At 64.8% G+C, this 23837-nt stretch overlaps 1 protein-coding gene across 1 annotated transcript; it reads left to right on the forward strand.

Annotated features, from left to right (window-relative positions):
- Nucleotides 1-6444: 6444 nt before the first annotated feature.
- On the forward strand, nucleotides 6445-23208 carry CPLX1 (complexin 1). The gene is made up of 4 exons (XM_059677920.1): nucleotides 6445-6597; nucleotides 7826-7932; nucleotides 18724-18899; nucleotides 21654-23208. The coding sequence occupies exons 2-4, from the start codon at nucleotides 7902-7904 to the stop codon at nucleotides 21849-21851; spliced, it is 405 nt and encodes a 134-aa protein (XP_059533903.1). The 5' UTR covers nucleotides 6445-6597; nucleotides 7826-7901; the 3' UTR covers nucleotides 21852-23208.
- Nucleotides 23209-23837: the final 629 nt, after the last annotated feature.

The raw sequence follows: 23837 nt of genomic DNA on the forward strand, positions 1-23837 counted from the left end.
CCGCCCGGCGCTTTGAGGAGGTGACCCTCCTCTCCTGGTGGTGAGGCAGGTGAGGTGGGGCCCCACAGCTCCTGCCAGCAGGCCCCATGCCCGCGTCCTTCATCCAGTCAGGTGCAGGCGGCCTCCACCCACTTCTGGGGGCGGGAGGGATTGCGTGTCCCTGACTGGCCTGCGGGAACCTGGCACTGATTCCTCGGCTCTCACCTGGCTGAGCGCTCACCTGGGTGTCGGTGGTTGTGAACACCTGGCCTGAGGCTCAGGCCCACCTCCCGCTGCAGGAGATGAACTGGCTGAGACTCACATAGGCTGGGCCAGGTCCCGGGGGTCCTGGTGGAGGGAGCCTGCCTCTGAGGGTTCAGGGCCTTGCCTGGCCACGACCCCTGTCCAGGAGGTGGGATGGTGCCGGGGGGAAGGAGAGGCCCCAGACCCTTGGACCCAGGGCAGAGCCTGCGCTGGACAGTGCAGCCGTGTCTCAGCCGTGTGGCAGCCCTGCCGTTGGCAGTAAGGACTCCATTTGTTATGCACCCACCACTATTTTTAGCTTTTGCTTCTTTGAAAGAATGATGAGCAGCCTCAATAGGTGCTGAGCTCCCACATGAAGGTCTCCGGCCGGGCCTGCAGGAGCCGTCTCCCCTTAGGTCTCCGAGGCCCTCGCCACCTGCCTGTGCCGACTGACTCCCAGGTGGTCCGGCCAGAGCGGCTCCTGCACTACAGGCCACAGGACCAGGCTTGCCCACTCAGGGACGGGCTGGCCTGCGCACAGGGCCTGGCCCCGCCCCAGCTCTAAGGGACGTTCTGCCCACACCATGGGACCGGGTGGCTCTCGCCCAGCCCTGCAGGGCCTTGCTCCAGAGACAGTTCTGGGCTGGAGGTGGGCTTGGGTAAGTGGCCTGGTGCGGACGGGCCTCCACGCTGCCTGCCCCGTGGCCTGGGCTGGCTGGTCCCACCCTGCAGTGGGGGCTGGTCTGGAGGCTCAGGTCTGTGGGCAGTGCTGGGAGCCCCCCAACCCCCACCTGGGACCACAGGGTGGGGCCTCCCTCCCTCTGTCACATCCTTAGAGCCCGCCCAGATGTCCGGTGGCTGGGGGCAGACCTGAGGGGCTTTGCTCTGAGCCCCCAGTGCCCGCGGCCGGCGGAGCCTCCGTGCCACAGGAACCCTCCCACACGGGGCAGCTTTGGGGATGGGATGGGAGGGGCATTGGCCACCGGGAGGGAAGTTCACAGTGGTGTTTGCTCTGCTCCCACAGGCCCTAGCGCACCCCTCACCCTGTGGGTCACGCTCAGGCCAGGAGCCCTCCTGGGCGGAAGGAAACCCTGCTGCTCCCCTGGGGGAGGGGGACGTGGAGCCGCTCCTGCAGCTGCCCTGAGCCAGACCCTTTCGGAACAGGCGTGGGGGCCGGCCCACTGGGCAGCACCCTGGGGCCTGAGTCCCGCTCAGCTGTGCGAACACCTGGGGCCTCCACTGCCAGTGGTGGGTGTAACGGCTCCCACTCCATCCCCCAGGGCCTGGCTGGGCTGCTGCTGAGCTGCTGTAGCTCCTGGTTTCCGGGCTGGTCCAGGGGCACTGAGCCACGCAGCCTGGGCCCCGATGCCCCCATTGACCAGTCTGCAATGCCGCCGACCAAAGAGGCCAAGATGTCCCCACACCAACGAGACTCGGTCTTTCACTCAAATGGTAGTGACCTCAGGGGCCTTACCACCATCTGCTTCCATATCAGGTAAGATATGCAGAAACAGCCATCCTGCCATCCCCAGAGCCACTGAGGAACCCCCAGGACACACCTGGGAACCTTAACCCTACCGGAACCCTAACCATAAACCCTAAACCTAAACCTAACCCTAGCCCTAACCTTACCTAAACAACTAGCCCTAACCCTAACCTAAGCAATAGCCCTAACCTTAATCTGAGCACTAACAGTAACCCAAACCCTGGCCCTAACCCTAACCCTAGCCCTAGCACTAAACCCTAACCCTACCCAAACTCTAAACCTAACCCTAACCCTAACCCTAGCCCTAACCCTAGCCCTAGCCCTAACGCTAACCCTAGCCCTAGCCCTAACCCTAACCCTAACCCTAACCCTAACCCTAACCCTAGCCCTAGCCCTAACCCTAAACCTAACCCTAGCCTTAACCCTAACCCTAACCCTAGCCCTAGCCCTAGCCCTAACCCTAAACCTAACCCTAACCCACCTGCCTTGGGGGAGGGGAGGGGTGGTACAGGGGCCTGGGCGCCCCTGAGGCTCTGGAGATGCTCTGCTCCCTCCTTGGGTCTGGGGCCTTGCTCCGCCCCCAGAGCTCCTGGCCTCGTACGCTGTGCCCACAGGGTGCTGTGAGGCTGGCTGTGGTGTGGCCTGGGCACCCCCCCGGCCAGGAGCTCCGCTGGGACTGGCTGCCCCTGCACCCCACCCGGACCTGGGCCCCGCTGGGCAGCCCTGAAGGGACCGTTCCCAGCCCCTGTGAGATCCTCCCTGACCCTGACCCTGACCCTGACCCACCAGCTCCGCGGCCTCTGGGCTGTGGGGCAGGGCTGGTGTGGGCTGAACTGCCCAGAGCCGGGAGGCCAGCTGTGCAGGTGAGTGTGGGCAGGGCAGGAAGCGTGGCCTGCGGTGCGGAGCAGCCTGGGGGGCAGGGCCTCTGTGGAAACGGACAGTGAGGATACCCGACTGGCCCGGGTCTCAGCACCCCAGGACCAGACGGGGTCTGGGATAGAACTGGCCGTGAGGCTGCGGCAGCACTGAGCCTTGAAGGCTGGGCCTGCCCATGGAGGCATCGGAGGCTCGCGGGGTCCTGCCAGCTGCTCGCTTTCCTTCTCCCTGTCGCAGCCTTTTAAGTAATAACAGATCCAGCGGGAGATGGCCATGCAGCGGGCGGTGCCAGGGCTGTTACTCAGCTTGTTAAATTATTAAGTTGGCATTTGAAGCTTCTGGGGAGTCCCAGGTGTGCCAGGAGCCCCTCCTAGCCCCCCCTCAGGGTCTGCACCCCCTTCCCGCCCCCAGGCAGCAGGGTGCCCTGGGGGACAGGAACGCCAGGGAACAGAGAGCTGGCACCAGATGGCCTCCATGGAGGGAGCCGAGGGGCGCCCAGCAGGGGCTTCCAGAGAGGCGGGTGGGGCTGGAGCAGGAGGGCGGTGGCTGCCTCTGCCTCCAGAGTGGCCGTGGGGGGACAGAGGGGACCTGTGGACGGCGGGGTCCCACACAAGCACCAGGTCTCCTTCAGTCCTGCTTGGGGCCGGGGCTGCCGGCCGGTATCTGGGGGGCAGTGCTCTGAAGAGCTATTGGGGCGCTGAGCAGACCTCCTGGTGGGACACCTCCCCTCACCCAGCTGCCTGTCATATCCCTCCCCACCCACCTCCGTCCACCTCCCCACCCCACCTCCGTCCACCCCCCCACCCCACCTCCGTCCACCTCCCCACCCACCTCCGTCCACCTCCCCACCCACCTCCGTCCACCCCCCCACCCACCTCCGTCCACCCCCCACCCCACCTCCGTCCACCTCCCCACCAACCTCCGTCCACCTCCCCACCAACCTCCGTCCACCTCCCCACCCACCTCCGTCCACCTCCCCACCCCACCTCCGTCCACCTCCCCACCAACCTCCGTCCACCCCCCACCCCACCTCCGTCCACCCCCCCACCCCCCTCCGTCCACCCCCACCCCCCTCCTCCAGGCCCAATACCATCAGGACAGAGGCCACCCCCAGGTGCCTGATGAGCCCCCCTGCGGCTTCAGCCTCTGCCCACCTTTCTGGCTGGTACAAATTCCCACTAAGCTCCCACGGTCTCGCCCGGCTGGCTGTGGGCCTGGGTCTGTCACCAGCACCCGGTCCTCGACCTGGCGCTCGCAGGACGCCAAGTCCTACTGGGTGTGGCCTGCGGCCATCGCTGGGCACCCAGGTGCCCTGTCCTCCCTCCTGCCAAGCTGCACTGCGCCCTGCAGCCCTCACGCTCCCCGCTGCCTGTGCCCGCACCCGCGCGCCTTTCTCCTCCCAAGCGCCCGTCACTCTGACCCTCCCGTCAGCAACCTGGTCTGTCTCCCTGGCAGACGTGAACTGAGGGGCCGCTGTGTGTGGCGAGGGTAAGATGGGTAACAGCAGGGAGACCATGAGCGAGAGGGAGATGGTGACCCCACGGCTGACCTCTGATAGGGACCCCCCAGGGAGGGGGAGGGCTGGAGACAGGCTGGAGGGTCAGCAGCGTCCAGGAGCCAGCAGAGGCCTCTGGCCTCTGTGCCCGAGCCTGTCCGGGCCAGTGAGCCCTGGCTCAGGGTGTGGGTGCACTCGGGGTGCAGACTCCAGCACTGGGGCTGGGCCCTGCCCTGTCTGCTCTGACGGCCTGCACTTCCCGGGCCTGGAGGCCGCACCCGCCCAACCTGGTGCCTTTAGGTCAGGGGCTGTCTCCCTGCAGGTGGCTTGTGGGGTCCTCTGGGGGATTGCCCGCAGGATGTCCGCTGTGGGTCATCCCATCAGGGAGGCAAGGACTCTGAGCTGGGGATCCTCAGACCCTAGAAACCAGTGGCCCCTCCACAGCTCCTGTCGCCAGACCTGCACAAGGCTGACCTTTGACCCACCTCATAAGCTCAGTGGTTCTCAACCTTCCTAACGCCGCGACCCTTTAACACAGTTCCTCATGTTGCGCTGACCCCCAACCATAAAGTTATTTTCGTTGCTACGTCATAACTGTAATGTTGCTCCTGTTAGGAATTGTCATGTAAATGTCTGATATGCAGGATGTATTTTCATTGTTACAAATTGAACATCATTAAAGCATAGTGATTAATCCCAAAAACAATATGTAATTATATATGTGTTTTCCGATGGTCTTAGGCGACCCCTGTGAAAGGGTCGTTTGACCCCTAAAGGGGTCACGACCCACAGGTTGAGAACCGCAGCCCTAACCGGTTTGGCTCAGTGGATGGAGCATCGGCCTGCGGACTGAAAGGTCCCAGGTTTGGTTCCGGTAAAGGGCACGTATCTTGGTTGCGGGCACATCCCCAGCGGGAGGTGTGCAGGAGGCGGCTGATCGATGTTTCTCTCTCACCGATGTTTCTAACTCTATAAAACAATAATAATAATAAAAAGAGATGAAGCAGCCCGGCCAGCGTGGCTCAGTGGTTGAGCGTCGATCTATGAACCCGGAGGTCACAGTTCGATCCGGGTCAGGGCACAGCCTGGTCCCGGGTTGCGGCTCCATCCCCAGCGCGGGGCGTGCAGGAGGCCGCCCATCGGGGATTCTCATCGCTGATGCTTCTCTCTCCCTCCCCCTCCTCTCTCTCCAAAACCAATAAACAATATATTTAAAAAGAAAAACAAAAAGCAGAGACGTGCTCCTCCCGTTCCTGGGGGTCTGCGGCCCCGCGGGAGTCCACTGTCCCCCCCACCTCCCCCTCCTCGCTGGCTCAGGCCGCCAGGGCCGGAGGGTCCGAGAGGCAGGAGCTGGGCGAGGGGCCAGTGGACTGGGACCAGGCCGGTCCTCCCGAGCTCCGGCTGAGGTCCAGGCAGCGGCGGGAAGGGCGAGAGGAGCGGCCGCCCCTCCGTGGGGCAGGGGCAGGGGCAGGGGCAGGGGCAGGGGCAGGGGCAGGGGCAGGGGCAGGGGCAGCCCCAGGATCCACCGCTTCCATCGCCACCCGCGACTCCCCGTGACTCAGCCCGGCGGGGCCGGTGACCAGTGGCTGCTGCGGCCGCCAGGGTGTCCACCGCCACAGGCAGCCGCGGGCCCCGCAGGCCTCTCCCCGCACGAGGCCGCGCAGGACCCGGGACGGGCGGGGGCAGGAGGCGGAGCTGCGACCTTGCAGCGACCGCCAAGCGCGGCCCGCAGTGCAGCTCCGCGGAGGCAGCTCCCGGGCGGGGAGGCGGCGGCGGGCGGGGCTGGCACGGACCGCGGGGCGGGGCCCGGGGCGCAGGGCCCCCTCCCCCCTCCCCGCTCCCCGCTCCCCGCCGCCCCCTCCCCGCCGCGGGCCCCGACCGTCCGCGGACCCCGGCTCCTCGGTCACTTTCATGGAAAAATAGGCCGGGCGTCTGCGGGTCTCTCTCCGCCGGGGGAGGGGTCAGAAGTCTGGGGGCCCCCCTCCCGCCCAGGGGCTGCCCGAGAGCGGGGGTCGGGGTCGCTCGGTTTCGGGACCACCTACCCCCCCGGGAGCCCCCTCCCGTGGCGGAGCGATTGGGGCGGGGGAGCCCCCACCCCCGGCTCCCCCTCTCCAGCCCCAGGAGGGACTTTCCCTCCAGGTTTGAGGGTGTCGGTCCCGCACGCGCTCACGAAGGACCCGGCGAGGGGAGGGCGGCCCACCGGGTCCACACCGCGCGGCGCGGGGGGCGCGGTGCCTAGGACTCGGGGGCCGGGCGGGCGCCAAAGGCTGGAACCCCGAACCCGGCGCGGGGCGGGCTCTGGAGGGAGATGGGGGCGCGGCTCCGCAGCCCCCGCCCCGCCCCCCGCGCCGCGCGCCCCGCCCTCACCGTCACGCTCGCGGGGCGGGGAGCCTCCGTGTGACGCGCCTCCTCGCGGTGCCCTTCAGCCGCCGCCGCAGTTCCTGGGGCGCCACATGGACCCGGTCGGCCCGAGCGCGCCCCGCCGCTGACGCCCGCCGCCCGCACCCCGGTCGGGAAGGTAACCGGCCCCGCGCGCAGCCCCCTCCGACCCGACCCGGCCCGGCCCCGGCCCCGGCCCCGCTGGCCACGCGCTCCGGCGGGCGGGCGCTGTCCACCCGCGCGGTGCTGAAGCGGCCCGCGTCCCGGCGGCGCCCTCCCTCTCGGCTCCTTCCCCGGCTCGGTCCCTGCCCTGTCCCCCTTGCCCTGTCCCCCCTGCCCTGCCCTGTCCCCCCTGCCCTGTCCCCCCTTCCCTGTCCCCCCTGCCCTGTCCTCTGTCTCCTTCCCTCCCCTGGCGCCACCCCCCGCCCCGGGGCCGCTCCGCAGGGCCGGGCAGCTCACCAAGCCGAGGGGGACGCTGCCCGCAGCAGAGCCCAGAGGGATGGCGAGGGGAGCCGGGCACGCGCCCTGGGAGAGCCCAGCAGCGCCCCGACCTCTGCGGCAGGCCCTGCGGTCCCCGCTCCCCGGGAGCCAGGGGAGAAGTTTGGAAGCGAATCTGCTTTGCGGCAAAGGCGCCCTGCGCGCCAGCACTTTGCGAGGGGGGGGCACCCCACCCCCCTGCCCAGCGCCCGGCGGGTCTCCTGCAGCGGAAGGGGGGCGCAGGAAGCAGCGGCTCTGCAGGGACCCCCCTTCACGGCAGGTCTCACCAGGCGCCTGGACCCAGGGGCCCCCCATGCAGAGGCAGGCCCCCTCCTGGCTCTCCCACCCCCTCCTTGTGGTGGGCCCGTGGCCTTGGGCACGAGGTCTCCCCTGGATGGAGCCAGGCCTCCCAACACCTCCACCAGCAGCCACAGGCCCTCCCCGAGGGCACCCACTCGGGCCCCATCCCCCACTCTGATTCTTGGGTGGACCCTGTCCCCCTCCCCCGGCCGGGCCCACCAGGACGCAGCAGCCAGTCACCTTCAAATGCCCTGTGCCTGTCCCTGCTTCCTGCAGGCTGGCTCCTCTGAGCTGTGCCTCTCCCCAAGACTGAGCACCCCATCCCTCTCCAGGAACCTCAGGGGCTCTGAGACCACTTTGCAGACCCAGCGGGGGTCCTGGGACCTGCTGCCCTGGCCAGGGTGTCGGGGGCGGGGGAGCCCCTCCACAGGGACCTGGCCAGGGTCCAGGGAATGAGGCTCTCCCAGACCCCAGCCCCGTCTCCATGGGGCCTCAGCCTGCGTCCAGGCGCCGTCTGGGGGGGCGGGGGGGCGGGGGGGGAGGAAGCCCGCAGGTGGGCTGGCGGCCTGTGACCGGCTCCTCTCTTCCAGGCCCAGGACTCGGCGGCCACACTTGATTGTGAGTTGGGACCCTCTGAGCTGCCGCTGAGGATTCAAAGCTGGTGTCATGGAGTTCGTGATGAAACAGGCCCTGGGAGGTAGGAAGGGGGAGGGGGTACGGTGCACCCAGCAGGTGGCAGGCCGCACACTCGGCGGCCAGGGTGCTGCAGGGGTCAAGGCTGAGCAAGCAGTAGCACCCCCTTGGGCGTGGGGACACCCCAGGGAGGGATTCAGGGGCACGAGGGACAATTCCCCTGCAGGGTGGGTGGCCCTCGGGGAGCAGGGCCACAGCAGCTGGGCCTGGGGTGGGGGCAGCAGGCGACACAGGGGACGGGGCTGGCTGAGCACAACTAGGGATGTGTCCCAGACAGCGGTGAGCCGGCCCCTCCATGAGGCAGTGCGACCTCCTGTGTTTGGGGGAGGGGACACCCTCAACCTGCTGACCCCCATGTGAAGGGAATCCTGTGCCTACTGGGCTCCAGGCATCCTCATGGCCGGAGACCCGGCCCCAGAGGTGGGTGAAGAGCGGGGCACAGTCCACACGGGCACAGAGCAGGGGTGCTCTGGTCAGCCAGGCGGGGGCCTTCCCGTGCTCCTGCCCCGTCTCCGGTGATGGGAGCCTGGGCTCAGCTCTGGTGGCCGTGACAGACGCTGCTTGGGCATCGTCCTTGGCCCCACCCTGGCCTGATGCCGTCCACTGGGTGGCATTGGGTGCTGCTGCTGTGTCAGGGGGTCGGGAGCTTGGCCGGAGGTGGGCACTGCCGTCAGGGACGGGGGCTGCATGGAGGGGCCGGTGCCCCTGCCCACAGGACACACATGTGGCTTGTCTCCTAGAGAAATGACATGAGCAGACATCGGGCCTGGCCCCCATGGTCAAGGATAGACAGGGTTCAGGTTGCGTCTAATTATAATGATTACGTCACCGGGAGGGGATTCAGGGCCGGCAGCCTCCTGGCACCGGGAGGCCCGGGAGGCCCGAGTTCCACCCTGCACCGCAGGCTGTTACAGATAATTAATTAGGCGCTAATTCAGGCCCTGAGGTGGGCTCGCAGGAAAACCAAGGCTCTGATTTGGCTGTCGACAGGGCTGCAATTAGCTGGGTGCCTGCCAGCCGCACGCCCTCTGTGTGGTGTCACCCAGAGTTTCCCCTGCAGCGGCAATGGGGTGCCCCTGAGGGTGTGGGAGCTGCGGAGGGGGTGGCGCTGGGTGTCCCGGCTGCCTGCCCGGTGCTCCCAGACATTCGGCCGTCCCTGTCCTGGCGCTGGGGGTGGGGCTGCGCTGGCCTCTGGGTGAGACTGGATTTCTGTCTGTTTTCCGTCCCGGGGCCCGGGTGACAATGAAACAGACAGAGGGACAGAGACAGACAGAGACCAGGAATATTCCCAGGGGGACAGACCGGAGCCCCAGACAGAGGAACCTGCAGGAAAAACCCGGAAACGGTCGAGAGGAGGGGAACCCAGAGAAGCAGGGACGGGGATGGAGCCACAAAGAGGAGATACAGAGCAGAAACTGAGAGAGAGAGAGAGAGAGAGAGAGAGAGAGAGAGAGAGAGAGAAAGTGCCCCAGGACGTGCGAGACGAGATGGAGGGAGACAGACGCAGGAGTCAGAGACAACAGCGAGGCTGCTGGAAGCCAGGCAGGGGCCAGAGTCAGTCGGTGGCTCAGAGCCGAGAAGAGCCTTGAGGGAGAGACGGCACCTGAACGCAGGCTGAGGACCCACGGGGCGGGGGCCGAGGTGTGAGAGCAGAGAGGGGCTGAGAGGGGACACAGGGAGGGACAGAGACAGACAGACAGGTGTCTCCGAAACAGGAGTGGAGGCGGGCAGAGACCCAGACAGCCCCGCCGGCAGCCCCGCAGCAGGAGGGGCAGGACGCCCTGCGGCCGAGTTAGGTGCTGGTCCCCTGAGGCTGTGCCCAGCTCACCACGTCCTCCGCCCAGGACACACTCCCAGCGCCTCCTCCCCTGCCCTGACCCCGTGTCTCAGGCAGAGCCTCTGCTGGGACAGAGCAGCCAGGTGACCGCCTGGTGGGGAGCCTGCAGGGGACGGGCAGGCGGAGTGACTGCGGCCCCCAGTGCATGGCCGGTTCTGCTGGGCCCGGCACGAGGCAGGTGCCCTTGGTCTGTGGTGCCTCACACCTCTGGCACCTCTGGCACCTCTGGCACCTCTGGCACGGCCCTGGGCGGGAGCAGAGGGACCCAGCTGCCAGCACACTGTCTGGGCCTGTCCCACCCCAGCAGGGCCAGCAGCACGGACCCGTGGCCTCGTGCGGACTCCTGGCGCTGTTTCTCTAAGGACAGGGGGGCAGCTGTGGCCAGGAAGGAAGGGACAGGGGGCGCCCAGGGCTGCTTCCCCTGAGATGGCAGGGTCGGCCCAGACACACCAGCCTCGGGCCCCTGGAGGGATGTGGGAGGCACACACGGTGTCTCCAGACACAGCCAGAGGGTGACTGACAGGGCCTGTGGGGGCATCTGCTCTCGGGGCCTGACCAGGGCTCCCTGGTTCCCTCAGCTCAGGAGACGTGACCCCAGGCACAGCCGCTGGGCCTGCCCGAGGCCAGGGCACCTCGAGGGGACAGAGAACTCTGGGGCCAAATCATTAAGGAAGGCTCCCTCCTCGAGGCAAACTTCCCACCACCCCAAGGCGCCTTAGACAAACCAGATTCACATCAGCCCAGGCTCAGGCCTGAGGAGGGAGCAGGTGCCCCCTGGGCCCGGGCCTCGGCCTCCCTGTGCTGGAGGAACTGTCTCCCCCAAGGGCAGGGAGTGCGCCCGGCTGGGAGCCACGTTTACCCCTGGGCAGAGCTGGCCTTCAGGTTAGCTGGCCCAAGCAGGCAAAGTGGCTAATTTGGCCCCAAAGCCCCATTCAGGCCGTCTGTGCCGCCATCCCGCCTCAGGGCGACACGTCTGTGTCCAGAACATGCCCAAGCCCTTGGGGCCTGTGGGGGGCGGGGGGCAGGGCGGGCGTCATGGAGGAGGGGACGTCGGAGCTGGGCTCAGGGGCCCCGGCTGGCCGAGCCGACGTAGCTGGAGATCGAAGGGGAACTTTGCAGGACCCTGGGCACGTCCGGGGGCTCCCAGCGGCCGGTCAGTGTGGACCGCGTCCTGCAGGGCGTGGGCCCCTGAGGCTTAGGCTGTTCTGTTTTTGGAGGAGGAGGCACTGGGGCTTGGGGGGCTCGAGGGGTGGAGTGGACGGCGGCGCCCCGGGCGGCTGCTGTGGGGCTGGGCACTGCTCCCAGCCCTCCGTGGGCTGAGGAGAAGCACTTCGTGGGCACAGCGCCAGGCAGGGCCTCGGGGCTCTGTGGGGTGGGCCGTTCGCTCTCGGCCAGGTCGCCCAGGGGTTCCGTGTCCAGACCATGACAGCCCGAGAGAAGGGAGGCCGCGCCCACCTAGGGGCGCCCACAGGTCGGAGGCGCTGGGGTGGGGAAGGGCAGGGGGTGGTCAGAAGGGGCTTCTGTTGGCCAGACCCTCGGGGAGGGAGCCACCCGGCCATTGCTCGCTCGGCCGTCTTGGGGGCCAGGAGGTGCGGGAGGGGGGTCAGAGGGTCAGGTCCCCCTCCCGGCCAGTGAAGGGTGGTGAGTGAGTGGCAGAGAGAGAGGCTGAATGGAGGGACAGGCGACGGGATTATTCCTGCCCCTGAAGCGGGCCGTGCCATCTGCCGGAGCTTGGCTCTGTCTGGCTCACTAATTGGCGTCTTCATCTGGCCTCTGTTTCCACGTGTCCTCTCCCCAAGGCCAAGACCAGACGCTCTGCTCTGAGTGCGGCAGGGGCCAGACAGGCGGGGCCTCTGAGGTCAGGGAGGCCGGGGGGAGGGGCCGTTCCCAGCAGGGGAATCCCAGGCAGCTCACAAAGGTTTGCGACCACAAAAGGGGTCGGTGGGGAGAGAAGGGTGTCCCAGTGGTGAGGGCAGCGGCAGCATCGCAGGAGATTAGGGTCGTGCACCCGGTGTGGGCTGGGCTGTGGCCAGGCCAGGAGCAGCGCCCCTCGACCTTCCGACCTTTCGTCAGGTCACCTTCAGGAGGCGGGGCCCTGGGGACCCCCCACATGCAGGAGGGGTGGGCTCACCTGTGCTGGCAAGGACGGAGAAAGCAGCTTTCATTTAACCAGGCTGCCCTTGCTGGTTGGCCTGACCTTGGCCAGCAGGAATCGGGCGGATGAGCCAGTCGGAAGCTGGGCTGTACTTCTCCTGGGAACCTGGTTTGTCCCCTGACCCTGGGTGGCCCCTCCTGTTGCAGGGCCCGGGGTGCATGCCCTGTGGGGGGCGGGGGGCTGGTGAAGGGGCTTGGCTTCAGGGATCACACCTGACCCTCCTGACCTGGTCCCTAAAATGCTCCGAGTTTATGCTGTCGCGTGGCTGAGGGCTCTCTCACACCTTCTGCTTCCGAGCAGCCGTGCCCTTTGAAAACATCGCTTCAGCTCGAATCGTCAGGGTCGAGGCCACAGCCGCGTATTCGGGCCGGCCCTCGCCTTCCCGGGGCTCTGCCCGCACGCGCCCCCCCCTTCCGGCTCGCGGCTCAGATCCGGAGGACCATTCCTAATACAGAAAAAGTGTTTTGATCTTTGCATTCAGTTTTATTAGAGACATTTGCACACAGTTATTTTTTTTAACATGAGAGTGAATTTTCCCATCATTAAAATAGTGAATGTTCAGCCCTGGCCGGTGTGCTCAGTGGGTAGAGCCTCGGCCTGCGAACTGAAGGGCCCGGTTTGATTCTGGTCGGGGCACATGCCCGGTTGCAGGCTCCATCCCTCGTGGGGGGTGCGCAGGAGGCAGCCCACCAGTGATTCTCTCTCATCATGGATGTTTCTCTCCCTTCCTCTCTGCAATCAATAAAATAGTAACTGTTCATTGCAGGGAATTGAGATGCTAAAGAAAAGTGTAAACGCGCCGTCCTGGTCACGCCTGGTCACGCCTGGTCACGCCTGGCTTTATGTGTTGTAGGCAGTTTTACAGATGCCCCCCCATTCCCCCTGTCCCACCCCCAGGCTGTCACCTCTCCACTGTCTGGGGCCCCGTCTCTCCTCCTGTCGGACCCTGGGGGACCTCCTGAGGGGGGGCATGCAAGGCCAGTGGCGTCTCCGTTCCGCTCTCACGCGTGCGAGGTAGCACAGCCCCCTCCTCGGCCGTCACAGGCCTGGCCCTCCCTCCCTGTCGGCTGAGTTTGGCGTCATTCTCATGCTGATTTCACAGAAATACTGGTGAACTGCGGGGATGTCCCTCTTGCCCTCCCCCCCAGAACGACCTAAATGCCCAGCGTTCGAGAGCCCACCCGCGAGTTCTAGACGCGTCCTGGTGCTGACAAGCCTTTAGCGTCTCCTTCAGCCCGGTTTTCAGACGGTTTCAGGGCTGAACTGTGCGCCTGAGCCCGGCTTCTCCCCCAGAGCGGGAGCCGTGGGGTGGGGGGCGGTGCGCCGGCCTCCCTCTGCGGCCCGAAGCGCAGGCGTGTCCCCGTGTATCCTGCTGACGTGGGGGCGTCCGGGACACCAGTCCCCGAGTGTGGCCGGACGGGCAGAGGCTCGGATCTCGGTTCCCAGACGTCGGCCGCGTGGTCTGACTCACGTTCTGACTCATTTGCCCCGAGAGGTTTCGCCCGGGCCCATGGGACACGTAGGGGGCTGCTCTGGGCCGGACAGCTGTGCTTCTCTCTCTCTTTATTGTGACGAAAGACCCGGAGCATACATCTGCCCTCACAGCCCAGCTGGGGCAGAGGCGCAGGCCCAGGCCCTGCAGCCGCCACCGTCGCCCCAGGACTCTCCGCTTCCCGGACGGACCCTCTGCCCATCCCACACGAAGCCCCGCCCGCCCCCGCCCTTCTGCTCGCCGTCTGTGGGGCTGACACCGCAGGGGCCGGTGGAGGGGACATCAGGCAGGTTCGGCCCACGCTGCCTGGCCTGTTCACAGAGCGTGAGGGCGGCCGGGCTCCTCCCGGTGCGGCCGGTGTCGGCTTCTTCCTGTTCGAGGCTGAACACCGTCCACCTGTGGATGGACCGCGTCCTGCTGACCCGCCGTCCACCCATGGGCACGGGCTGCTGTGAACAGGGGCGCAAACATCTGCTTCCAACAAAGCCCCTCCTTCAGGGCTCTGCACGGGGGGGGGGGGGGGGGGGGGGGCGGCCCCGCCCGGCCGTGCGCTGCTTCTGTGTGTAACTTTTTTGGAAAATATATTTTTATTGATTTCAGAGAGAGGAAGGGAGAGGGAGAGGGAGAGAGAGAAACATCAGTGATGAGAGAGAATCGGTGATCGGCTGCCTCCTGCACGCCCCGCACTGGGGATCGAGCCTGCAACCCGGGCCTGTGCCCCGACCGGAATCAACAGTGACCTCCTGGCTCCCAGGTCGGCCCTCAAGCCCTGAGCCCCGCCGGCCAGGCTGCTTCTCTCTTCTTGCTGCGGGGCCAGGGCTGGGTCCTCCGGGGAGGGGGCGAGAGGGCACCCCTTGCTTGTCACGGAGCCACGAGGAAGCGCTCAGGACTTCCCTGCAGACTGTTAGCTGTAGGGCGTGTGAGGGCTTCACTTGTGGCTGAGAGCATGAGGCATATCTCTGAAATGTTTTCTAAAAAAATATATTTTATTGATTTTTTACAGGGAGGAAGGGAGAGGGGTAGAGAGTTAGAAACATCGATGAGAGAGAAACATTGATCAGCCGCCTCCCACACACTCCCCACTGGGGATGTGCCCGCAACCAAGGCACATGCCCGTGACCGGAATTGAACCTGGGACCCTTGAGTCCGCAGGCCGACGCTCTATCCACTGAGCCGCACCGGTCAGGGCTCTCCGAAATGTTTTAAATTCATTATCAGCCAGATATTTGTTGAGCACCTTCTAGGTACAGGTCCGAGTCCCACACCCGCCAGAGAGGAGGCAGACGGGTTCTGGCCTAGTTACCAGGGGAGACGTCGGAAGAATGTATAAGTGACTCCATGACCCAGTTTCCCTTGAGTCATTGGCCCCAAATCTGCTTTTCAAAATTGTGCAGATGTGGCTGAAACCGGACCCCGAGGCTCTCAGTGGGTCTGGACCTGTGCCCACGGGGACATGGTGACCAGGTCACCGGGGCCTCCTCACACCCCGTGGCCCACAGAAGTGTGTGGCGCCAGGAAGGCCCCGTGGGATCGGCACGGCCCAGAGCCCGTCCAGAGTTGTGTTTCCCACCATCCGCCCACCGGTCTGCCCTCTGCCCACACGGGGGTCGCGCCCGAGCAGTCGGCAAAGGCGGCATTTGGCACACAGACTGGTGCCGCATCAGATCAGCACCGGCACCAGCACCGAGGACTGGAGCCACTGAGCCCGGAGGGAGGGCCGGGGACGGCCGTCTGGGGACCTGTGCGAGCACCTACCCCCACAGGCGTCGTGGCTCTGGTCTCCGCCTCAGGGCTTAGTCCCGCGGCGCGTGCTGGTGGAGGCGATGAGAGGCCAGAGGAGGGGGCGGCCTTCAGAGCTGAGGATCCGGGTGGGGGCGGCCGGCACTGGGAGCAGCAGGTCCTTTGGGAACAGGAGAGTCCAGGGGAGCGTGCAGGGGCGGCCGGGCCGGCTCCTCCGGCCGAGGAGGGTGCCCTGCGGGTGGCTGCGCCAGGCCGCCATGTGCCGACCGCAGTGCCCCTCGCTGCCCCGTGGTGCCTGGCGCATCAGCCGCTCTGCTCCCTGGAGCCCCCACAGGGCCAGGCCTCGCTGGTGCCTGGGGAGATCAGGCTGTAATTACAGGGTTCCGTCCTGGAGCCGGGCCCAGGGGCGTCTGGGGAGGCGTCTGCCGCCTGTGAACCCGGACTCGGGAGGAAAGCGTGGCCGGTGCGCCTTCCGGGCGGCCCTCCACTCACCGTCCTCTACGTGGGCCCCCCTCCAGTCCTTTCGGAGGCTGGGCCTCGGCTGGACACACACAGCCCGCTCCGGGGGCTCACGCACACACAACCACACACACAACCACACACACATATAATCACACACACAACCACACACACCACACACACACAAACCACACACACAACCACACACACACAACCACACACACTACGCACACAACCACACACACTACGCACACAACCACACACACCACACACACGCATACAACCACACACACACAACCACACACAACCACACACACGTACAACCACACATACACATATAATCACAGATACAACCACACACACAACCACACACAACCACACACACAACCACACACACAACCACACACAACCACACACACACAACCACACACATACAACCACACACACAGTATAGCCACACGCAGTATAGCCACACACACAACCACACACACACAAAAACCACACACAAAAACCACACACACAACCACACACACACAACCACACACACACATATACAACCACACACACACAACCACACACACATACAACCACACACATATACAACCAAACACACTACACACACAACCACACACACACAACCACACACACATACAACCACACACACATATACAACCACACACACACATACAACCACACACACCACACACACACACACAACCACACACACACACATATAATCACACATAGATACAACCACACACACACAACCACACACACAACCACACACACAACTACGCACACAACCACACACACCACACACACACACACAACCACACACACACATATAATCACACACACAGATACAACCACACACACACACACACAACCACACACACAACCACACAAACTGCACACACAACCACACACACCACACACACATACAACCACACACACGCATACAACCACACACACATACAACCACACACACAATCACACACAACCACACACACAACCACACACACAACCACATACAACCACACACACACAGTATAACCACACACACAACCACACACACAACCACACACATACAGCCACACACACAGATACAACCACACACACAACCACACACACACAGCCACACACACATACAACCACACACACAGTATAACCACACACACAACCACACACACAGATACAACCACACACACAAACCACACACACAAACCACACACACAACCACACACACAGTATAACCACACACACAACCACACACACACACAGATACAACCACACACACACAACCACACACACACACACAGATACAACCACCAAAACACAGATACAACCACACACACACACATAAAGCCACACACAGATACAACCACACACACACAACCACACACACAACCATACACACACATACAACCACACACACACAGTATAACCACACACACAAACCACACACACAACCACACACACAACCACACACACACATACCACACACACACAGATACAACCACACACACAGATACAACCACACACACAGTATAACCACACACAACCATACACACATACCACACAGACAACCACACACAGTATAACCACACACACAACCACACACACAACCACACACACAGATACAACCACACACACACAACCACACACACATACAACCACACACACAACCACACATACCACACACACAACCACACACAACCACACACACACAGATACAACCACACACACACAACCACACACACAAAGATACAACCACACACACAGATACAACCACACACAACCACACACACAGATACAACCACACACAACCACACTCACAGATACAACCACACACACAGAGATACATCCACACGCATACACTCACAGATACAACCACACACACTCGCAGATACAACCAAACACACAGATACAACCACACACACTCAGATACCACACACAGATACAGCCACACACACTGATACAACCACACACACACTCACAGATACAACCACACACACACAGATACAACCACAGAGATACAACCACACTCACAGGTACAACCACACACACACACAGATACAGCCACACACACAGATACAACCACACACACACTCTCACATATACAACCAAACACACAGATACAACCATACACACACTCACAGATACCACACACAGAGATACAACCACACACAGATACAACCACACACACACTCTCACAGATACAACCACACACACACAGATACAACCATACACACACTCACAGATACCACACACAGAGATACAACCACACACAGAGATACAACCACACACAGATACAACCACACACACACAGATACAGCCACACACACACACACAGATACAACCACACACACACAGATACAACCATACACACACTCACAGATACCACACACAGAGATACAACCACACACAGATACAACCACACACAGATACAACCACACACACACAGATACAGCCACACACACACACACAGATACAACCACACACACTCGCAGATACAACCAAACACAGATACAACCACACACATACAGCCACACACAGATACAACCACACACACACTCACAGGTACAACCACACACACACAGATACAACCACACACAGCGATACAACCACACTCACAGATACAACCACACACACACACACACACTCAGATACAACCACACACAGAGATACAACCACACAGCCACACACAGATACAACCACACACACACACACACACACACTCACAGATACAACCACACACACAGATACAGCCACACACAGCAATACAACCACACTCACAGATACAACCACACACAGATACAACCACACACACAGATACAACCACATTCACAGATACAACCACACACACTCGCAGATACAACCAAACACACACAGATACAACCACACACACACACACACACACACACACAGTACAACCGCACATGGCCACACACATGCATTCTGCTGCCTACGCGTGCCCACACACACACTGCCTCCCACTCCACAAACCCGTGCTTCCCCCTGTGGATAGAACCCAGGTTAGTGCCGGACGCCCCCGTCTGAGCAGGACTGTCCGGTGGTGGGGCTGCCCCGACTCACCCGCGTTCCTGTTCAGGGGCCACCAAGGACATGGGCAAGATGCTGGGGGGCGACGAGGAGAAGGACCCCGATGCGGCCAAGAAGGAGGAGGAGCGCCAGGAGGCCCTGCGGCAGGAGGAGGAGGAGCGCAAGGCCAAGTACGCCAAGATGGAGGCCGAGCGCGAGGCCATGCGGCAGGGCATCCGGGACAAGGTGGGCCTCGGGACGGGGGGGGGGCAGGTGGGCCTCGGGGCGGGGGGGACAGGTGGGCCTGCGGGGCGGGTGGGGACAGCTGGGTCCCGGGACAGGGGGAGGGGGGGGACAGGTGGGCCTGCGGGACGGGTGGGGACAGCTGGGTCCCGGGACAGGGGAGCCCTGCCCCCTGAGACGGCGCCCTGAACTCACCCAGGGACCTCACCACTGGGGCTGCAGGACCCAACTTGGGGGCTGGGGACTGGCCCTGGACCCAGGGATGCCGCCCGGGGGACCTGTGGGCTGGGGGGCCTCTTCCCCCCTCTTTTAAAAAATTATATTTTTATTGATTTCGGAGAGGAAGGGAGAGAGAGAGAGAGAGAGAGAGAGAGAGAGAGAGAGAGAGAGAGAGAGAGAGAGAGAGAGAGAGGAACGTCCATGATGAGAGAGAATCATGGGTCGGCTCCCACTGGGGATCGAGCCTGCAACCCCGGCCTGTGCCCTGACCGGGAATTGAACCCTGACCTCCCGGTCCGTAGGTCGATGCTCAACCCCTGAGCCAGGCCGGCCGGGCCCCCCTCCTCTTTAAGCTCCAGGGGACGGAGCCTTGGACTCCTGGCTCAGGAGCGATGGGAGCTGGGCCCATGGGGTGTAGGACAGGGAGGTCACTGCTCCCCAGGCGACCACACTGGCCACACAGACTCGCTGGGGACGGCCGTGCCCTCTGTCCCTCCTGCTCCTGATGAGGAGCCGCCCTGTCCTCATTGGGGGGGGCAGGCGCCCCTGGGGGGGCGGCTGGGGGGGGCCGTGAGGCCTCCGAGGGGATCTGCGTGGTGCCGGGCCCAGCCCCGCCATCAGTGTTCCCAGTGAAGGGCCTGACTCGGGAGCCAGGCCTCGTGGGGGGCGGGGGGGCAGGTGGGCAGGGAAGCCGCAGCCTCTGTGCCCCCCATCAATGGGGCAGGGGGGCCACACACCCGAAGGTCCTCCCTGGGACCTGTAGGGAGCAGCTCGCAAGCCCCGCCCCCAGACGGCCAGGAGCTGTGGGGGAACCAGGCCCCACACAGGCTGTGCCCGGGCACCTCCTTGCCCACCCGGTGTCCCCAGGTTCCTGGCACCGCCCTGTGACCCAGCCCCATGACAGGGGGCGATTGCCCGTGACTGCTGTTGGTCCGTGTTCCGGATTCTCAGCGTAAGAGCATGGCGGTGCCCAGGCGCCCTGCTCCCGCCCAGCCCCCGGGTGCGGGTCGGTGCTCTGGCCGTCAGGGGTCAGCGGCTCTCAGGGGTGAGCGAGGATGGCTGGGCGCCTGGGTGGTCAGTGTCCGGTGAACAGCTGTGATGGTCACCTGGGCTCTGAGCACTGACGCCGCAGACAGGCTCCCAGCCAGGCCACATGGGGCCAGGCCTGAGGCAGAGCCGGCTCAGGGCCCCCCCCGCCCCCCTCCCCCCGGTAACCTTGACCCTCAGGTCAAGTCCAGGGCGAGTGGCCTTGGACTCAGAAAGCCTTCGAGCCTCTGAGGCAAATGGGCTGGGGCCCGGGTGTCCTTTGGACCCAGAGGGGCTGACCCCAAGGTGCTGGCAGACAGGCTCCCTCCCCAGTCCCTGGTCCGGGCTCTGCTCCGCAGGGCACATCTGTGCGTTACACGTGTGTTCCCGCCGTCACGTGCTCGGCAAGCACCGCGTGCTCCCCGGGGCACGTGCTCCTTTGCCGTGTGGGTGTGGGTGTGGGCAGCACGGCCCCTGGGTGGCCGCCAGTGCACAGCGTCCTGTGGGGGGAGGAGGCTGCGGGCTCCCTGCCCTGGGCTGGAGGGAAGCCCTGTCTGACCTAGTTTCTGGCGGCGTCTCCCTCCCCCACGCTCTGCTCCACAGGCTCCCAGGGGCGCCCCCCCCCGCCCCCTGGGGCTGCCTCTCCTCGCTCCCTGCTCCCTGGGGAGGTCGTCCCAGAGCAGAGACCCAGGAGAGGGCCTGTGCTCGCTGCACCCGTCCTGGGGGAGCCTGGGCTGCCCAGTGTCCCCTCTGCCGTCTGCTGACCCCCGTCAGTGCTCAGAGGGGAGGGCACTCGGGCAATGTGCCTGCTGCTCCAGACATTCTCGGGTGCCCACTGCCCTCCCAGAGGTCTCTGGCGTCGGGGCTCAGAGGGGCGAGGAGCCGCACAGGAGCCCTGCCGAGGCGAGGCAGCCCTCGTCCCCCTCCAGTCCCAGGCGCCCTGTGTGCTGGTCGCTGAGCCCAGAGCCAGAGCGTGGCTTCCTCTCCCAGGCGCCCTGCAGAGGGTGGCCCGCCTCCCCTGCCTGAAGCCACCCCATGCGCCGCAGAAAGAGGGAGCTGAGGTGCCCCCAGCAGGGGGGTGGGCACAGTCAGCCCCCCTGAAGCAGAGGGAAGGGCTGGAGAGACAGGTTTTGGGGGGGAGCTAATGAAGAGAGATAAGCGGGAAGGGCCCCCCCCTGCAGAAACCCCCCTCAGCAGGCCCTGCAGCCTGTCAATCACTGACCCCCACACCCTCTCCCCATCATCCCTCTGACCGAGGGGCACCCGCCCCCAGCCTCGCCGCCTTCATGGCTTTCTCTGCGCCTTCCCCGTCGTCTCATCAGGAGCCTCTGGACTGGGACCCGGGCTGCCGGGCGGGCGTCTGGCTTCGCCTCAGCTGCACCTGCACAGGCCCCGTTCCCCAGTCCGGTCCCAGTCGGTCCCGGGACATGGGTTTTGGCAGGAACGCCATTCAGCCAGCACGGGGAGACCTGGGTCGGTGGGCCGGGCGGACCCTGACGCCTGTCCCCACAGTACGGCATCAAGAAGAGGGAGGAGCGCGAGGCGGAGGCCCAGGCCGCCATGGAGGCCAACGCGGAGGGCAGCCTGACGCGGCCCAAGAAGGCCATCCCGCCGGGCTGCGGGGACGAGCCCGAGGAGGAGGACGAGAGCATCCTGGACACGGTCATCAAGTACCTGCCCGGGCCGCTGCAGGACATGTTCAAGAAGTAGCGCCCGCGGCCCCACCCCGCCCCGCCCCCCTCCCCCGAGGCCCCGCAGGGAGTCGGGAGCAGATGCAGCCCCAGCGCCCACATAAGCCATAGTCCCGGGTCCCCGCCCCCGCGCCTCGGGAGCCTCCGCCCCTCCCGCCCCTCCCGCCCCTCCCGCCCCTCCCGCCATCGCCGCCGCGTGAGGCGCCGACCCAGGCCCCTGCGGCCCGCGCTGGAGGCCGGGACAGCGCACCCAGCTCCTCCGGCCGCGGGTGGGTTGGACCCTCCCCCAGACCTGGAACCCCTACATTCCCCGCCCTGCACCGCCCACCCCGCAGCGCCTGAGGCGGCCCCCCGAAAGGGCCGGCCCCCACCACCCTGGGCGCGCGGTCCCGGTCCCTGTCGGTGCGCGCTCTCGTCCGGCCCAAACTCAGGAGCACAGCCATAGGGGGGTGGGCGGCCGTGCTGGGGGGCGGGGGGCGCAGCCGGTGCCTGGCCCACCCTTAGGGCGGGGGGCAGCCCCTCGCTGTCGGTCAGCCGGGACCCCAGACCCGCCCCGGCACTGACACCTGCCCGCCGGCTGCCCACGTCTCTCATCTGAACGCATCAGGTTCGTTCGTTGTCCGTCCGTCTGTCCTTCCCTCTTCCTTGGCCCCTGCCCTGGAAGGCTCTGCTGCTAACGAACGCCACGGCCCAGACCAAGGGAAACACAGCAATACGATCAGAGGGGACACCCCGCCCCGAGTGCGCACAGAGGCCCCCAACACCCCCTGGCAGCTCCCCGGTGGCCACCTCTCTCCTCCGAGGTGCTGGGGAAGGTACCTGCCTCGTCCATCCCTTCCACAGGGCCGGCCCCTCCAGGGGCGGTGCCGGGCGTCCTTGCGCTCAGCGGGCGGGCGACAGACACTCTGACCCACCCAGGCCTCGCCCCCTCCCCAGCCCAGCCCGTCCCCACCTTGTTTAATCGGCACCGCGATGTGTTGAATCTCAGGTAATGAGGTCGAATGTGTCTGGGGGTGAATCTGGACAGAAAGCCCGGTCCAGCCCTTTGTGTCCACGTCCGTCCATCGTGTCCACGTGCTGCGGCCAGGGCGCGGCCTCCCGCTGTTAGAGAAGCCATACACAGTCTGCAATACCACCGCGCGCCCTGCCCGCCCCTCCCGGCTCTCGTGTCCACACTTAACCAGCCAGCTCTGAGCAGACTACCCGCACCCCGTTCCCCGCATGGGGCGCCCGGAGCAGCCAGCTTAGCTAGACCTTGGATGTCGTCCGTCTGTCTGTCCTCGCGCTGCGCCTCCTCCTGCATGTCGGGGCGCCGCGTGTGTCCTCTCGATGGAATCACAGCCAATAAACAACACAGTGATTTCACGCCGTGTGGACATTCTCTCCAGAGTCCTGAATCCTCCTGGGGCGGGGGGGGGGGGGGACCCACGACCCCACAGGGATCCGCACCCCTCGCTGGGGCCCGGCCGGGTCTCCCCACCACTCTGACACGCCTGCGGAAGAACTCACCTTACTGGGGACCAGCCAGAGTGACCAACCATCTAACACACAGACTGGCCCCTGCAGCCACCCCCTCACTCACACCACCTGCAAGATCCGGCCCCAGTGCGCTGACCCCACCCAGGGCCCTGCACCCGCTGCCCAAGGGTCCTGCCCAGCGTCTGCCCTGCGCCCCTCTCCTGTGAGTTTGGGGGGCCTCCGTGCCCCCTGCAGTTCGGGGTCCCACCTGCAGGGGAGGCTGCTCCTCTGGGCTGAGGCCGTTTGCCCGGACCTACTTGACCTTGAGCCCCCGACCCAACCCTGAGGACTGCCCTGCTGTCTGTCCCTCTTGTGGACCCGCCCATGTCCCTCCCGGGCCCAAAGCCGCCCCGAAATGTGCCGCAGGTACTCGAGTCCCAGAAGGGCCGGTGTGACTTCCACTCCTGGGGCTTCTCTCCAGAGAGGCGGCCAGTTGGGGCACCTACGCACCTACGGTTTTCCTCATTCTGCTGCTGGGCCCGCACAG

This window comes from Myotis daubentonii, chromosome 1 (assembly GCF_963259705.1).
Source record: "Myotis daubentonii chromosome 1, mMyoDau2.1, whole genome shotgun sequence".
Lineage (NCBI taxonomy): Eukaryota > Metazoa > Chordata > Mammalia > Chiroptera > Vespertilionidae > Myotis > Myotis daubentonii.

What these genes read in the sequence shown, in the direction of transcription:
- CPLX1 (XM_059677920.1), top strand. Translation starts at nt 7,902, where the DNA reads ATGGAGTTCGTGATGAAACAGGCCCTGGGAG. An exon ending in GATGAAACAGGCCCTGGGAG is followed by an intron (nt 7,933 to 18,723) that starts GTAGGAAGGGGG and finishes GTTCCTGTTCAG; the next exon opens with GGGCCACCAAGGACATGGGC. An exon ending in GGCAGGGCATCCGGGACAAG is followed by an intron (nt 18,900 to 21,653) that starts GTGGGCCTCGGG and finishes CTGTCCCCACAG; the next exon opens with TACGGCATCAAGAAGAGGGA.